Below are 16,684 nucleotides of genomic sequence, written 5' to 3'. Positions count from 1 at the left end.
AGAGCAGTAGGTGGGGTGCAGGAATCGGAGGTTCATAAAAAATGAAGACAATCCAATCCAATGCAAAGCAGCACAAGTGGATGCAGGATGTGAGAGCCCACCATCTAGATTTGATTGATTTATTTTTTTATTTAAAAAACCAGGACCACAATGCAAAGCAGCACAAATGGATGCAGGGTGTGAGAGCACACCACCTAGATTTGATTTACTTTAAAAACAGGAGCACAATGCAGCAGCACAAGTGGATGCAAGAGGCAGGGCTGTGAACACAAGAGATGTAATTACTATGAGGCACACAGGGAGCAGGGTCTTAAAGAGAAGGTTCAAAGGAGAGGTAGTCAGGAGTGGCACATATACAGTGCAAAGAGTAGGTGGTGGAGGCAGTCAGAAAGGTTCAGCCAACACTTGCGTTATAGCAGAGAATATAGGGTGTGAGGAAGTCAAACATTTTGAAATGGAAAGAACCTGTCTGAGTGATCATGTGATGTTGAAATTAACTCTTCATAAGAGTGGAGCTGTGAGTGAGCTTTTGGGACCGAAGAAGTTGGTTGTAATGGGGACCAGAAATAGGGTTGCTAAACTTGACAGCAACTATGAAAAGGTAAATCATGGTTTTAAGAATTGGTGGAATAATCTTACTGAAGAAGAGAAAGTTATTCCTCTCCTGCAGAGTTCCAAGCTCTACTATCTAAATTGGGTAGACCTCGTAATGACGACTCCAACTGGTCTCAGCAGGTTTTCACTCGACACCCCCAGAAATCGGTTTGACAAAGAAATAAAAAAGTGCAAACTTCGGAGAGCCATCAAAAAGTTGACTAAATGCACTGAAATGGCTTGGGGTGGGGGTGGGGGTGGCGGAGGTGAGGCAAAAAAGATCTTGAAACAAAAATACCAAAATTGGATCAAGCATTATAGAATTCAAACATACATTGGCAAGAATCAGGCGGAAATAGATAAGATTGTCAGGAAAGACTCACGCTCAAATCGGTGGACTCTAAACAATAAAAGTGACGCCCAACCTTATGTACAATCTTGCTGTGTTTCAGAGGAGATTTTGGCAGGGTATTTCACCAATACGTTTTGTGCCAGTATCGATCACATGGGCGGGTCCACCTTCAAGAGTAATAAGCTATCTAATTTGGCCTACACTTTTGATGGTTCTGACATTGATACAGTAATTGGAAAGCGGAATAACTCAAGAGCTTGCAGTCCCAATGGTGTGGCCAATGGAATTTTTAAGAATAATCCTGTGCTCTGGTCTGATATTTGGTATAAATTGTTCTCACACATAACCATTGGAGGTCATTGTCCTATATCTTGGACACAAGCGATTTTGGTGCCAATATTTAAAAAAGACAGGAGAGAGGATCCATCAAGTAAACGACCAATTTCATTGATCGACCCTGCCTCAAAAATGTTTGCAGCCCTGTGTCAAACCTCAGGGTATTCTCCCAAGTAGATCTCATGAATCCCTTATTCGGGTGGCCAGGCAAGGGCCGGCGTGCTTAGATTCCAACCCTGGGGGTGGACGAGCGAGCGAGGGAGGATTACCTGGGTAGGGGAGCCCAGGATTATGCTCCGGGGAATGCCCCAGGTGAGACCAGGTACTATCCCAGAGAAAGGGACCAGGAAGACGAGGAACAAAAGGTGTTTGTGGACTGTATCAACTCGACCTCCCTTCCACCCAATGAATCCCCTTTTCTTGAATCCACCCTCCCCTCCGCATCTGGTGAATCCATTAGACACCCTGTTGTACTTACCACATTCCCCAGAATTCCTGTTTCAAACCTGATTACTGCCAGTCCTTCTTTTTCACTGCCCCTGGATTATTCTTTCCAGAACACCCAATCTACCTTGACAAAACCCTTCCAATCCCGTCCCTCTGATTATCATTTCCTGCATTCCCAACCTACTCGCACCAAAGACTATTGTTCCCACAAACCCTCCCGTTTATTTTCTGATAAAAATCCTGGTCATTCCTGTTTGTTCCACACACCCTACAAATCTCACCCTTCCAAACTTACCCAAACCCCTAGCAAGAGAACTATCATGCCATAGAACACATCTTCCTCTCTATAGCATGTAGGATATTCGAACACTCTAACTCCCCCCCTTTCCGACTCAAACACCTTCGTACAGCACCAAAGACAACAGCCTAATTGTTTTTGTTTTATTTGCTTATATAGCGCACCAACCCCAAAGTTATCTGGGCGCTTCTCTTGAGGTACATGTTACATAGTTATGGACAGCAATTTAATACAGAGCACATTGAGTTATACATTAGAAGATAAAAGATAATTAGCATTTACGAATATATACACGGTATTAGAGAATTTAAAAAATGTACAGTCAGGACAGGTTCATAATTAGAGCTTGAATAGGAATACAGCTGGCTGTAGATGGCCTAGGAGTGAGACCTACCAAGGCTCTGGGCATGGTTAAGTGGGTAGCTAAGGTCTGGAAATCACAATGGAACATAGTGATTATTTAGTTGGATTGTGAGAATAACCAGCATTTTGTTTTGTTTCCAAAAGAGAGGCATACAGGGTCGATTCTTAGTGCAAGTGGAAGTTTGTTCCAAGTCTTGGCTGCTAGCACCGGGAAACTGGATCCCCCTGCTTTTTTTAATTTGAAGGTTGGAATGTTTAGGCAATGGGAATAAGTAGATCTGGTAGGCCTGATGGACTCTTTCCTAGAAAATGTGTTCATCAGGTACTTGGGAGCTGAGTTATTGAGGCATTTGTGGGTGATCATGAGTGTTCTGAAAGGGATCCTGTGTTGGATCGGGAGCCAGCTGGCGTTTTGTCTGGTTTGTGTAATGTGGCTAGATCGAGGGATGTTGAGTGCAGCCCTGAGAGCATTGTTTTGCAATACTTGTAGCTTGTGCAGATTCTTTTGACTAGTGCCCAAGTAAAGAGTATTTCAATAGTCCAGTTTGGTCATTATGAGGGCTCTGGCAAGGGTGAGACAGCTGTTGGAGTTCAGAAATGGTCGACAGGCATTTATCAGTTTAGATGTGTATGCTGTTGATGAAGCAGTGGCATTGATTTGTCTTTGGAGGTTTACAGCAGAGTCTAGGTAGAAACCTAAGGTTTTTGCTACCTTGTCTACTTTGATGAGGTTACCATCAATAGTGAAAGAAGAGTAATTATGGCCTAATTGGCTGAGTCTTAGATTAGATTCGATGAGGAGGATCTCGGTTTTGTCATCGCTGAGACAGAGGCCGTGGTTGGCCATCCATCCCTGTATTTTGCTGTAGATTTCATTGAGAAGAGTGATGTCAAATTGGTAGTTACCTGATAGAGTGATGAGTATCTGCGTATCATCTGCGTAATTCATGTATGATACGCCTAGATCATCTAGATGGTCAAACATTAGCTTTGTGTATATGTTATTGAGGGTAGGTGATATGCAAGATCCTTGAGGGACTCCGCATGTGATAGGTGAAGGAATGGCTGAGGCGATAGGGGAGGAGATCCTCATGGATCTGTCCACCAGGAAGGAGTTGACCCATGCTGCAGCTAGTCTAGAGAATGAGGCAGCTGTGGCTAGATGGTTGGTTAGGATGTTATGGTCGACTAGATCAAATGCTGCCGATAAGTCCAATAGGAGGAGTAAAGCCGGCTTTCCATCATCCCTTGCCTCATCCATTTGGATTTTCAGGTCCAAGAGGGCTTTTTCTGTCCCATGTCTTGGTCTGAAGCCCGATTGTCTGAGGCCAAGGAGGTTATTTGTTTCAAGGTGATTTTGAATCTGTATATGATCTGTATGTAATCTGTATATAATTCTAGAACTGTTCACCTGACATGTCCCAACCTAAGGGTCAGGCAAAAGTCAGGCACTTGACCAAAATCACATACACATCTGACGGCCCTTTCCTTTCCCAACAGGGATAAAAGGTGGAGCAAGAGAGGACAGGACGAGCAGGGCAGACAGCATGAGGTGAGAGCTAACTCAGCACGGCAGTTCAAAAGGAGGGGAAAGACGGCCCAGAGAGAGAGGGTGACAAAGTGAAAAGCGACCTTGCCCTGTCCAACCAAGGCCCTTGAAACCCGCGCAGAAAATATAACGCAGCGAACAATAACCAGCGTGTGTTGCAGAAGATGTCTATGGTACTCACCCTCCTCCGCTGATAATCAAGATGGCGAAGGACACTGATCTCAGTGGTACCAACCCTGACTCCAAGGATAAAGAAAGGCACGCGGTCATCACAGCCGGTGAGTCGTGGGGAGAATCGATAAAAACCGAACTGTTTTGAATGAAAAGTAGCCAACGGCTAATTTGAACTTTGAAAGGTTTAATGATACATTGATAAAAGAAGTGGGGAAAACCAGCAACAGAGGAGTACGGCACCACGTGGATGCTCAAGCAGGAAACTCTAGTAGATTACCCGAAGATAGAAACTACTGTAAACAGAAGCCCTTGAGAAGAGGCGAAGAAAGGTCAAAGTGGTCATACCGGGGTCTTGTAAAATCCTCTGTTCCGTCGAAAGCCTTTGACCGACAAAGAACTGTGAAAGCTAAGGGAAGTGAATCCTGCATGTTGAAAATTAACACATGAATCGTGGAAATTAGCAAGTGTGAACCCGGGCGAGGGATGCTAATGAAAAGGTACGGAGTCTGAAAGTCCCGTGAGGAATTATTGGTAAAAGTCGTCAAGAGTGAATTCGGCAGAGGGATACCGACAACCAGGGGCAAAGGTCGAAAACCTGTTAAAATGGACCTTGAAATTTGTGAAAGCGAGAAACATTGTAAAACAAAGCGAAGTGTCCCCACTTGTTTTTTAGGATCGGAGCCCGGCCGAGGGAGATCCAGCGGTGAAGCCATCGCCTAAAGTGTTTGTACAACAGAACTTTTGTGTTTGGTTGTTGAGAGCATCAGACCTCGAAGGCGAGAGACTTTTATTGAAAAGAGACTTAACCATCGAAGAACCTGATAGCTGTTACGGAACTGGTAGCACGTGCTGGAAAGGCTCGAGCTTGTGTGTGCTCCAAAGTCCCACCTTGTCGCGTGCTAAAAACGTGGGAAAACGAAGGGTAGACCCCTGGCAATCACATCCTGACTTATTATTTGGAACACTTCTTTTCTTTAATGAAACCCCATCCCACACTCTTTTTATAATTAGTTGTAAGGAATCGGCAATAGGTTGTTGTTATTATAGGCCCTTTTATTTTGACACAACGCCACTAGGACTGCCTTATTTTTCATTTCATGGTCGACGCTTGATCCCATCTTAGATTTAGGTTTAGTTTAGGTGTTTTTCCACCCGGCATTTATAATTCAATAAACACCCTTGAACTGTGATCACTTGCGTCTGTCTTTACTGTTGTCACCATGAGTTCTTTACACCTGGTATTAAGGGAGCTCACGGCATGGGCTAATCTGTTGGTAGTCTTCATGACCATCAGTCTGGTCTCATAGCTGCCAGAAGCACGGAAACTGCTCTCCTGAACATCCGTGAGGACCTGTTCTCAAACCTTGACTCTAACACCCCTTGTGTTCTCATTTTGCTCGACCTCTCTTCTGCCTTTGACACTGTCAACCACACCATCCTGCTCAACCGTGTCCGTGATAACCTGGGTATCACTGGTCAGGCTCTGGCGTGGCTGACCTCCTTCCTCTCAAATCGACCCTCCCAGGTCCACCTGGGTTCCTTCCTCTCTGACATCTTTTTCTCTACCTGTGGTGTCCCCCAGGGATCTAACCTCTCCCCCTGGCTATTCAACCAGTATCTGGCACTTCTTGCTCACCGCATCGTCTCTCTCTGTCCCAACTTTCAGTGCTATGCGGATGATACCCAGCTCATTTTCAGGCTACCCTCGGCCTCCTCTTCCCCTTCCCTCATCTCTGACTGTCTTTCTGCTATCCAGGAATGGTGTGCCGCCAACGACCTCTGCCTTAACGCCAGTAAGACTGAGATTCTACTTATCGGCACACCCACTCCCTCCTTCCCTGCAGCTCTCCGACTGACCACCCTTGGCCCTCTTCCTGCTCCTACCTGCAAGGCAAAAAACCTTGGGGTCATCTTCGACGCCACACTCTTTCTCTCCTCACATATCTGACGTCTCTAAGAAGTCACACTATCAGCTGCACCTCCTCAGAGGTATCCTTCCTTTCCTCTCCTTCCCCCAGAAGCTCACTGTCTCCAGAGTCCTGGTTCTCGAAGCTGGACTACTGTAACAGCCTCTATCTAAATCTTCCTGCCTCTACTCTCCGCCCTTTGCAACTCATCCAGAACAGGACCGTGAGACTTGTCCTTGGCCTCAAGCCCAGGGACCGTATCTCTCCAGGACTGAAATCACTACACTGGCTCCCAGTGGCTGCGAGGATTAAGTTCAAAACCCTCTGCATTATCCACAAGGCCTTCTGGGGCCTTGGGCCAAAATACCTTCAACTCTCTCTTCCTAAATATCTTCCTTCTCGAGCTTTTCGCTCATCCACCTCCAACTACCTCAGGGTCAGCTGCTTCTCCAAGCAACTAGCTGGGGGTAGATCTCTCTCCGCAGCAGGGGCCTCCCTCTGGAACAGCCTTGCTGCCTCTCTGAAACTTGAGGAGAACCATCTCCGGTTCCGGAAGCACCTCAAAACCTTCCTCTTTGCCTCCGCTTTCTCTCCCTCTCTCCCCTGCTAAAATCACTGAACCTTCACTGAATCTGCAAATGGGCCACTCACCGATCTCGGTCCTTGGCCCAGCCACTCTTCCCTGCACTGCCTACCTGCACTACGGGACTGTCTCTGTATCCTACAGCCCCTTTCTCCCGGCACTTAACTTGCACTTGCCACCAGCTGGCCCTATTATTTATCTTGTATTCTACTAACCATGTACTGCACTTTCCTTGCACTTGCCACCAGCTGGCCCTATTATTTATCTTGTACTCTACTAACCATGTACTGCACTTTCCCCTCTCCCCTTCCCCTTGACCTTTTCCCAGTCCCCTCTACCCTTGCACTTGCGCGATCTGAATGACACCTGGCCTAGTAGGATCGTTGTCTTTCTCCCCTTGTTCCCCTCCCCCCTGCCTCGTCGCGCCTTGAAACACTTGTGTATAGGCGCGTTACAAATGCCATATATCATATCAAGAACAAATATAGATTTAATCTGCTACAAACTGGTTTCAGGAAAGGGGTCGGAACTGTTTTGAGTGGTTTGGCACTGTCAGCATGTATCTCTGACATAGGTGGTAACTTTGTAAGAACATTTATTTATGTTGTACGTTTAGAAGAAGCGCTCATAGCCCAGGGGCATCTAGGCGCTGGTTACAGAAGAAGAAAAAGGGGAGGGGTTCTGGAGGGAAGAGAGAATGTCAGTTGAAGGGATAGGTTTTAAGATGTTTCCTGAAGGCGTCGTAGGAAGAGCCGTCTCGCAAATAGGGGTCAGGAGGTCGGGGTGAGGTCCAGCGAGCCGGTGCATGGGCTAGGAAGCTTGCCCCTCCCTGCTCTTTGTACATTGTACGTGGAAGCAATAGACTTATCTTCTGCTTTTGATCATGTAAATATAACACAGCTATGGTGGAAATTAACAAGTTGGGGGATTGATTTGGGCCTACGGCGCATGATCGATTTTGTATCCTGGCAATGCATCGAAAGTCAGACTAAACACCATAGGAGAGCTTTAAAGGAGTATTCCTTTGGAGAAAAGAGTTAGCCAGTGCTGCATTCTTGCCCAAACTCTGTTTTATCTTTATATTGCAGATTTGTGGGAAGAAAGGAAGTCCTGGTAAGGTTACTCCCCTAGATGGTCTGGCTTGAACGTGAACTGTATTGCCTATGCAGATGACCTTGTATTGATGGACTACTCTCTGGCGGGATTGCAGCTCCTCTTACTGGGAGTTGCGTCCTATTTCAGTGTTAATTAACTATCCACCTGGTAAAATCATATGTCATGACTTGTACCACCTGTAGAAACACTAAGAGTTATGTGTGGAATCTTAATAATGAGGTAATAACAAATGTTGAGTCGTTTTGCCCCTTGGGATTTGTAGTGTCAGCAAAGAGGCAATTCAAAAGATATAAAATAAGGATGGAAGAAAAGGCCTGTTCATGTATCTCATTGATTAAGTCAGTAAGGAGTAAATTATCTGCGTACTCACTGATTCCTGTAATTGAAATCTATAGGTTAAAAGTGACTGCAATTGTGTTGTATGGCAGCGAATTGGCAAACTTTAAAAACAGGAAATTATTTGACTTATTGGAAGGGAGTATTTTAAAGCAGGTACTGGCTATTCCGACATTGGTCCCAATTAGTAGTATTAGATTAGAACTGGGACTGCTGTCTTGGTGGGCACAGTACATTGAGATGCTTATCCTTATCAAATAAGTTATTGAAGACAGATGCATTGAGTATTGGTTCCTACTTAAAAGAACTTCTAATGAAAGCGTCAACCCCTTTTTGAGGAAATTTAAGAAGTGATGCAAAGCATTTATCACAGTGGTAGATCTTGGCTGTCTTGACTCCAACCACGTGACGAAAACCAAAATAAAACTTTGGGATAGGATGATGGGCTTTCAAGACCTGGGTAGATTACATTTATACAAAGAGAAACATCTTTTTCCTCTCGAAAGAACTATGAACATATTTCAGAAACTTTCCATCTCAAGTCTATTGTGATTTGTTTCTTAAATTTCTCCAGCATTGGATCTTTTTCATGGATTCACATGCTTGGAATATTCCCCGTCGATAGACTGGGAACCCTTGATACACTTATAAAGCCGTTTCCCATAGGAAAACTTCCGACACTTTTGTGTCCTATCTAGTCGTTTTTGGGGCCGCCCACGCATGCCCCACTAGGACGTAGCGCTATAAATGCCCCGCCCTGCGGCTCCCTTCAGATTTCAACCGTCTCCAAAGTAATGAGAGCACCTTGTGTAGTCTACTATTTTGTCTAGGTTGTACTGTTGGAGTTTTGTCCTGATGTCAGGAAAAGCGCTGTTCTGCCCGTGCGCTACATGTGGGTTGACGGTGTATGAGGGGGACGGGCATATGGATTGCAACGATGGAGCGGGGGCATACCCGCCTTAGGAGGTAGGCTCCACGCGCAGCGTGGCCTCAGCGTCAAAATCTTCAGGGGCCCCGCGGCACTCGACATCGTCGGAACCCCCGGTGAATAAATCACGACCGGCGGAGAAGGAATCATCGAGAAGCCATTCTAAAGAGTCCTTGTCGAATAGTCATCCTTATCTTCGACGAAGAAAGACAGAAAGGAAAAGTCCATAGATCGACCTCGAGTCGAGAAGCGGAGAAGCGTAGGTCAAGTTTAGAAAAGGCAGGACGGCGTCGACGGTAGGGCAGTCGTCGACCCCTTCTCTGCCACTGACACAATTGGTCTCAACTATTCTTGAGCCGCAGACGGTGACGGCGACGGGGCCAGCTTTAGCCTTGTCGACAGATTCCGCAAGAGGCCTGGCGACCACAAGTATTCGACCCGGTTTTGCCAGAGACCCTACTGCAGCAAGAGGCGGCCTTGTCGGTGTCCTCGGGAGATGAGGATGTGAGAGTAGCTGGCCTTGCAGACCTTGGGTTACGAGGAATTACCAGGCCTCTCTCCGGGGGAGCCAGCATTCCGGGGTTTACCCCTCTTCTCAATCCGCAGTCTCTCTTGTCGCTGGAGGTTTTATCCACGTTACAAACTTTGCTGAAGACACTGGACGAGAGGCTACCTCAAGCAACTCCGGCCAGGTCGGCCATCGACGAACCGGGCCCGTCTCGTCGGCCACCTCCGTCAACCCCCACGGCAGTGCCAGCAGGTAAAGACCTTTCTGCTGCACGCCACGAGGAGGGAGAACGGATAGATTTGGACTCAGACAGGAGAACCTTATCGGATGTCTCACTTTCCCCCACCAGGGATCCAACCTGGGAGTCTGAGGTGGAATTAGAAACCCCAAGAAGCCCGGCTCAGCCGTCTCCCCCGGACGACATTGGGTCATTTCACGCCATGATGGCCAAAGCGTGTACAGAATTCGGGTTGGCCCAGGAAGAGGAGAAAAAGGACTGCTTTCTTTTCGATCACATGGGAAAGAGAAGAAGGTCGGTGTTCTCGGTACCCATCCTGGATCATGTGTTGCAGGAGGGGTTACAACCATGCGTCACCCTTTCTCAGAACCGGCAATAAAAGGTCACCTAGAGAAAGAATTTAAGGCCCCAGAAGCTACCCCCAAGTGTCTGTCCTCCCAACTAACCCCTGACTCGGTGGTGTCAGCGGCGGCGAGAAAGGCGAGGGCCCAGCACAAGTGCACGAACCCCCGGAAAGTGAAGCCAGAAGACAGGATGCCTTTGGAAAAAAAGTGCTGTCGGTAGGAGCAACCACAGTGAAAGCGGGCAACTCTCTGGCTATAGTAGCCAGATACGACGGAGAGATGTGGCACTGACTGGCACCTACGCTGGAACATCTTCTGGAAGAACATCCTTAGGCAGCGATGTTACTTGTCAGGGAAGGTGAAGAGGCCTCCAATCATGCCATAAACATCGCAGTGGACCTCGCAGAATCGGGGTTTAAACAGGTGAATAACGGCGTGGTTCTCCAAAGGCAAGCATGGCTGAAATGCACCAACTTTAGACCAGAGGTGCAATACAAGGTGCTGGATATGCCCTTTGAGGGAGACCTTCTGTTCGGCAAGAAGGTGGACGAGGCCCTGAAGGGCGTTCCTTGGGTGCCCTCCAGAGTGGTTGAAGTTTCAGGTCTTTTCGCCCCTTTAGGGGAGCATCGGGAAACTCCAGATTCTCGGCATCGAGAGACAGATCCTTCAGTAGGCTGGCGTACCCCTCCCAGGGATATAGACGGGCTTCTCAAGTGGCAAAACGACGCCAGGGCTACCAGACCCCCAGGAAGAGAACAGGTTACTCGTCGACGAGAGATGAGCAGACCAAGGACATGCAATGATGGGCATCGGAACGTTCTGGGTGGCAGATTATCATGCTACATCGACGAATGGGAGCAAATAACAAAGGATCAGTGCGTGTTGGACACAGTAAGATACGGACATTCCCTGCAATTCAAAAGCAACCCTCAGCACATTCCACCGGCGTTTGTAGCTCAACCCCATCTGAGCGTGTTGCAGCAGGAAGTGGCACTTATGCTACAAAAATGTGCTATAGAATTGGTTCTGTCATCGCAGAAGGGTCAAGGGGTTTATTCCCGATACTTTGTGGTGAAAAAACCAAACAGAAAATGGCATCCCATTCTAGACCTGCGCGATCTCATCAAGACGTTGAAAAGCCTAAAATTCAAAATGCTCACGCTCCAGGAAGTGATCCGGTCAGTTCAGGAAGGGGACTTTCTGGCGTCTCTGGACCTGCAGGACGCGTACTTCCACATACCAATGTGTCGGCGACACAGAACGTTCCTAAGGTTTGTGGTAGGGCGGACTCACTACCAGTTCACAGTACTTCCTTTTGGGCTGAAATCCTCTCCAAGAACAGTCACGAAATGTTTGGCCCTGGTGGCAGCCTGGCTGAGAAGGCAAGGTCATCATGTGTATCCGTATCTCGATGACTGGTTGGTGAGGGGGTCCTCCCCTATGTCGATTCACACAAGTTTGCAGGCCACCATGCAACTCTTACAACGGCTGGGGTTTGCGGTAAACTTCGAGAAATCTTTGTTGACGCCGTCGAGAAGCTTGGTGTTCCTGGGCGTGCAATTCGAGACCCAGTCAGGGTTAGTGAAGCCATCCCTCGACAGAATCACCAAACTCAATCGATTGGCAGGTCGGCTGAGAATCATTACCAGACTATCAGTGAGAAAATATGTGTCGATTCTGGGTGCTAAGGCGTCCTGCATTCCTCTAGTGGGCAACTGCCGCCTGTTCATGATGCCGGTTCAAGTGTTTCTGGCGGACCGGTGGATGTAGGCCCAAGGGCTCTGGTCGGACAAGCTGACTGTCGACGACAACAAGCTCCTACTAGCTCTTCAGTGGTGGCAGAGCTTTCAGAATCTATCCAGGGGGGGTACCCCTACAGGGGCAGGAGTTTCGGCTAACCATAGTGACGGACGCATCCCTGACAGGCTGGGGAGCACACATGGGCACTCTACAAACGCAAGGTCGTTGGTCCCGGAGGGAGTCACACCTGCACATCAACGTTCTGGAACTGAGAGCAGTGCGCTGGGCCTTGAAGTCTTTCCTGCCGCACATCAGAGGGTCCATAGTGAGAATATTGACAGACAACACGACGGCGATGTTTTACTTAAGAAAGCAAGGGGGCACGCGGTCCAGAACCCTTTCCACCGAGGCTCAGAAGGTGTGGCATTGGGCTCTGAAACACGATATATCCATCGTAGCTCTTCATCTCCCGGGAGTAAGGAACGAGCAAGTGGACTCACTCAGCAGAAAAATTTACCAAATACACGAATGGGAGATAGACAGCGTTCAGTTGTCGAAGGTCTTCGAGAAATGGGGACGGCCTCCGCTGGATCTCTTCGCAACGAAGGGGAACAAGAAGTGCGATATGTATGCCAGCAGATGGCCACAGGAAGTTTCTCTGGGGGAAGCGTTCTCCTTCCCGTGGACGGACAAGTTCCTCTATGCCTTCCCTCCGTTCCCTCTTATAAGAAGAACTCTGCAGTGGATACACAGGTACAGGTGCTGGGTCATCCTAGTGGCACCGTGTTGGCCGAGGCAGCCGTGGTTTTCTGACCTGCTTCACCTGTCAGTAGATCAACCGATAACGTTCCCGAAGGTTCCCAATCTCCTGTCCCGGGACGAAGGAACAGTGTGGCATCACAATCCAGACAGTCTCAATCTCACAGCTTGGCTCCTGACTCTTTCGGAATTTGGTGCCTTGAGCATTTCGTCAGATTGTCGGAGAATCCTGCAAGCAGCACGGGCCCCTTCCACCAACAAGTCGTACGCGTCTAAGTGCAAAAGGTTCTGTACGTGGTGTCAAGTACAGCCGGGAGTGCAACCTCTAAGGGTAACTACGGAGCAACTTCTACCGTATCTGCTACACCTGGCGAAGAGCGGTTTATCTTTTTCATCAATAAAGGTACACCTGGCGGCCATCTCTAGGTTCACGAAGAGGAGGCAGTCGTCTCCCTTGTTTAGTGACAGGCTGGTGAAACACTTCATGAGGGGTCTGTTCCGAACATTCCCGCCGGTTATACGTTTTCCACCAACGTGGAGTCTTAATGTGGTACTAGCAGGGTTAATGAAAGCACCCTTTGAACCAATGGCCACATCGTCGATGAAGTTCTTGTCATGGAAATTGGCTTTTCTAATAGCTATAACATCAGCTAGGTGGCTCTCAGAATTGCAAGCATTGGTCGTAGACCCGCCGTACCTAAGGTTCTTTAAGGACAAAGTGGTTCTGTCAACTAATCCTCGTTTCATTCCAAAAGTTCCTATGGCTGATCATAAACACTCGTCCATTGTCCTGCCTACCTTTTTCGCGACCCCCTCATCGGCTGCGGAAAAAGTCCACCATACCTTGGACGTGAAGAGAGCTCTAAAATATTACCTTCATCGGACTCAACAACTTAGATCTATGCAGCAACTCTTCATTGCATATGGTCCATCGGCGAGAGGAAAAGCAATTTCAAGCAGGGACTGGCCCGATGGGTCTCGTCGACGATTGCCTTCTGTCATTCCAAAGTGGGAAAACAGCTACAAGGGCGTTTGAGAGCTCATTCCACGAGGGCAACTTCGTCTTCGACGGCATTGTTGGTAGGAATCCCGCTGGCAGACATTTGCCAGGCGGCGGCATTGGTCAGTGCCTCACACGTTTACCCGCCATTACTGCCTCGAACGGTAGCATGCGGACGAGATACAAATGGGAAGAGCAGTTTTACGCCATCTGTTTCAATAAGGTAAGCCCTTTTCAGGAAGGGTCTGTACTTATTTTAGCATATGTATATATGGACGTATATAGGTGTGTGTGTGTGTGTGTGTGTGTGTGTATATATATAGATATATATCTATATAGATGGATATAGATAGATATATGGATATGTGCATGTACTTTTGCGTATTTATAAGTTGGCAGTTTTACGTAAGCATGGTTCGGTATACGTATGCTTAGGAGGGTGCTGGATTGCATTCACACCTCCCCTTTTCAGGATCACTGCTGTATATTCTATTCTAAGCATGTGAATCCATGAAAGATCCAATGCTGGAGAAGGGAATAGTTTCTTACCTGTAACTCCATTTCTCCAGCATTGGTATCTTTCATGGATTCACATGCCCCGCCGGCCTCCCCGGAATGCAATCTACTTGTATAACTAGGTTTTCACCCCATTCTGCTTTGGAGGGGTCGAAATCTGAAGGGAGCCGCGGAGGCGGGGCATTTATACCGCTACGTCCTAGTGGGGCATGCGTGGGCGGCCCCAAAAATGACGTAGATAGGACACAAAAGTGTCAGAAGTTTCCTATGGGAAACGGCTTTATAAGTGTACCGAGGGTTCCCAGTCTGTCGAAGGGGAATATTCTAAGCATGTGAATCCATGAAAGATACCAATGCTGGAGAAATGGAGTTACAGGTAAGAAACTATTCCCTTAGATTAAATTGTTTGCCAACACTGGAGGTTATCAGGCCTAAACTATGCATACTTGGAGAACTCTGAAGGTGTTGATTATGTGGGGTCGAACCTTTGGGGACTTTATATACTTTCGTGGTGGACTGCCCAATACTTTTTATCATAATATTCTGAGCCTAGGTCCCTGTAGACATTCCACTGCTCAGGTACTATCTTATAACTTGTGGAACAGGTTAATGACAAGTTCTCAACTCGCTCTTAAATTAGCAATGGTTAAATTTGTGATGAAAATGTTGTCTGATTTGAATAAGGTGGTGGAATGTTAGAATCATTTCAGAGAAGTATATGCATCAATTATGTTGGTTTTTTTCTTCATTTTTATTGTGATGAGACTAATGTAGTGCACTTTTAATTGGATTAGTTTCTTCTTTCTCTTTTTAATGTCTGCTCACAATATTAATCTGTGTAAATTAATTTTTGTACTATAAATGCAAACACAAAAAATAAATAATGGCACTTTATTAAAATGTTCTACCCCTCTATATTCGGAGCCAGCTTTGCCTCTGCTTGCTTTATTTAAACTTCTGCAACATGTCTGAATTTATTGGTGTGCTACAGGGTTCAACTAAATGATGAGCTATCTTAAATATTGGATTACAAAAAGTTAATCTAAAAGCTTGTTAATCATTGATGAAAAATGCTCAACATTTATAATATTTTATTTTTTATAGGCTGTTCAAGGTCTTCTAGTGCTGTCACCCAAAGGTCTGAAAGATCTGCATCCAGTACGTCCAGTTCCGCGTTACTGCGCCCCACTAAATCCACCAATGTTCGAGCAGCATGGCTATAAACTCTTGACTTCACTCATCGATTTTGTACTAATGTCTGCCGAATAAAGTACTCTATTTTTTTTCTGGGCTAACTTGGAAAAAAAATGGGATTCAAAGAGACCAACACTCCATTTATTTTTGTTCAATCTTGTATTTATATTTAAATATATGTAATATAATTCAAATAACTTTTAAATGTATATGTCTTCTATTGTGGTGTATCTCATTGCTCCCCTGCTTTTTGTCCTTATGGTTTTAGAAGGCTTTTGATTCAAAAGGAAAAAAGAAACCTATCCTCACGTCGTGCTTTCACTGTAGTTGTGAGACTAGACATCAGTTTTCAACTGCATGCAAAGAATGCATTAGATGATGAGGTTGCTTCAGAGATGTATCTCCTAAATAGAAATTATTTGTGTGTATTTTTGAAATATGAAAGCAACAAGACAATGGAATGATTTAAGTTTTTCAGCACATGTGGAATATGCTTATCCAATCACTGTTTTCGCCAGTAACACTGGAAACGGAGACGGAACAGGTACCCTGAACGACCACACAAACAACCTAACTCTAGCATTACATGGGAATAGTGATTTAAATATCTGCATTACAGGCAACAGAGGGGAAGGGAGTTTATGTTGGGGTTAAATCGGTTAAGTTAGTTACTGTTGTATGCTATAATCACAACAGTATATCTAGAAATCCTCATTTCGCATGACTCCTTCCTTATTGCTTTTTGAATGCTGTAGATATGTGCAAAGTTAAAATCAATTAAAACAGTTCATTAAAAAAAAGGTTTCTAACCTAAAGACATATATAAAGTAATCATCCCCTTACCTGCAAAGAGAAGAACTTAGACAAATCCAATCAGCTGGAGGAAAGATGCGCAGAGAGGACACAAATGCTGCCACGTGGAGGAGACTATGCCTGGAGACAGGATCAAAGCCCATACGTGGTGGGTGAAGAGCCCACGCAACGCTGCCAAGACCAGGAGTGCCGGAAAAGCAAAGCTTCCGGCTCTGTCCGAGAGCCAACCCACCACCAACAAAGTGGAATGCTGGCGTGCCGGAGAAGAGTCACCCGTTGCTAGAAATCTGGACCCTGCGCCCCGAAAGAAGACTGGTGCTGATTGAGGGAACAGCCCTTCCCGGGAGAGAAGACTGTGTAACAGTAGGCATGCATTGTGTGAGCCAGAGAGAAAGGAGGGGTGTTTTACTCCACGCGTGCCATCGGAGGTTCAGAATCCCATAGGCCCAGCAAAGATACCTGCTTGAGACCCACGGAAAGGGAGGTTATGTCCCTTGTGACAAAAAAGACCTCTTGAGAACAGAACACGAAGAAATACGCCATGGGGCTCAGCCAAAACGGTATACCCAAGAAATGGGTGCAAGTCAGA

General features: G+C 46.6%; 1 protein-coding gene across 1 annotated transcript in view; it reads left to right on the top strand.

Annotated features, from left to right (window-relative positions):
* CFAP97 (cilia and flagella associated protein 97) overlaps positions 1-15,411 on the top strand; it is a 390,032-nt gene extending 374,621 nt beyond the window's left edge. The window contains exon 6 of the mRNA XM_069631508.1: positions 15,193-15,411. Within this exon, the coding sequence (XP_069487609.1) occupies positions 15,193-15,311 (119 nt within the window). The 3' untranslated portion in view covers positions 15,312-15,411. The remainder of the gene's footprint in view (positions 1-15,192) is intronic.
* The last annotated feature ends 1,273 nt before the right edge of the window (positions 15,412-16,684 follow it).

This window comes from Ambystoma mexicanum, chromosome 6q (genome assembly GCF_040938575.1).
Source record: "Ambystoma mexicanum isolate Mex_15411 chromosome 6q, UKY_AmexF1_1, whole genome shotgun sequence".
Lineage (NCBI taxonomy): Eukaryota > Metazoa > Chordata > Amphibia > Caudata > Ambystomatidae > Ambystoma > Ambystoma mexicanum.
The sequence above is the reverse complement of the archived record's forward strand: the minus strand, read 5'-3'. Positions and strand labels throughout refer to the sequence as shown.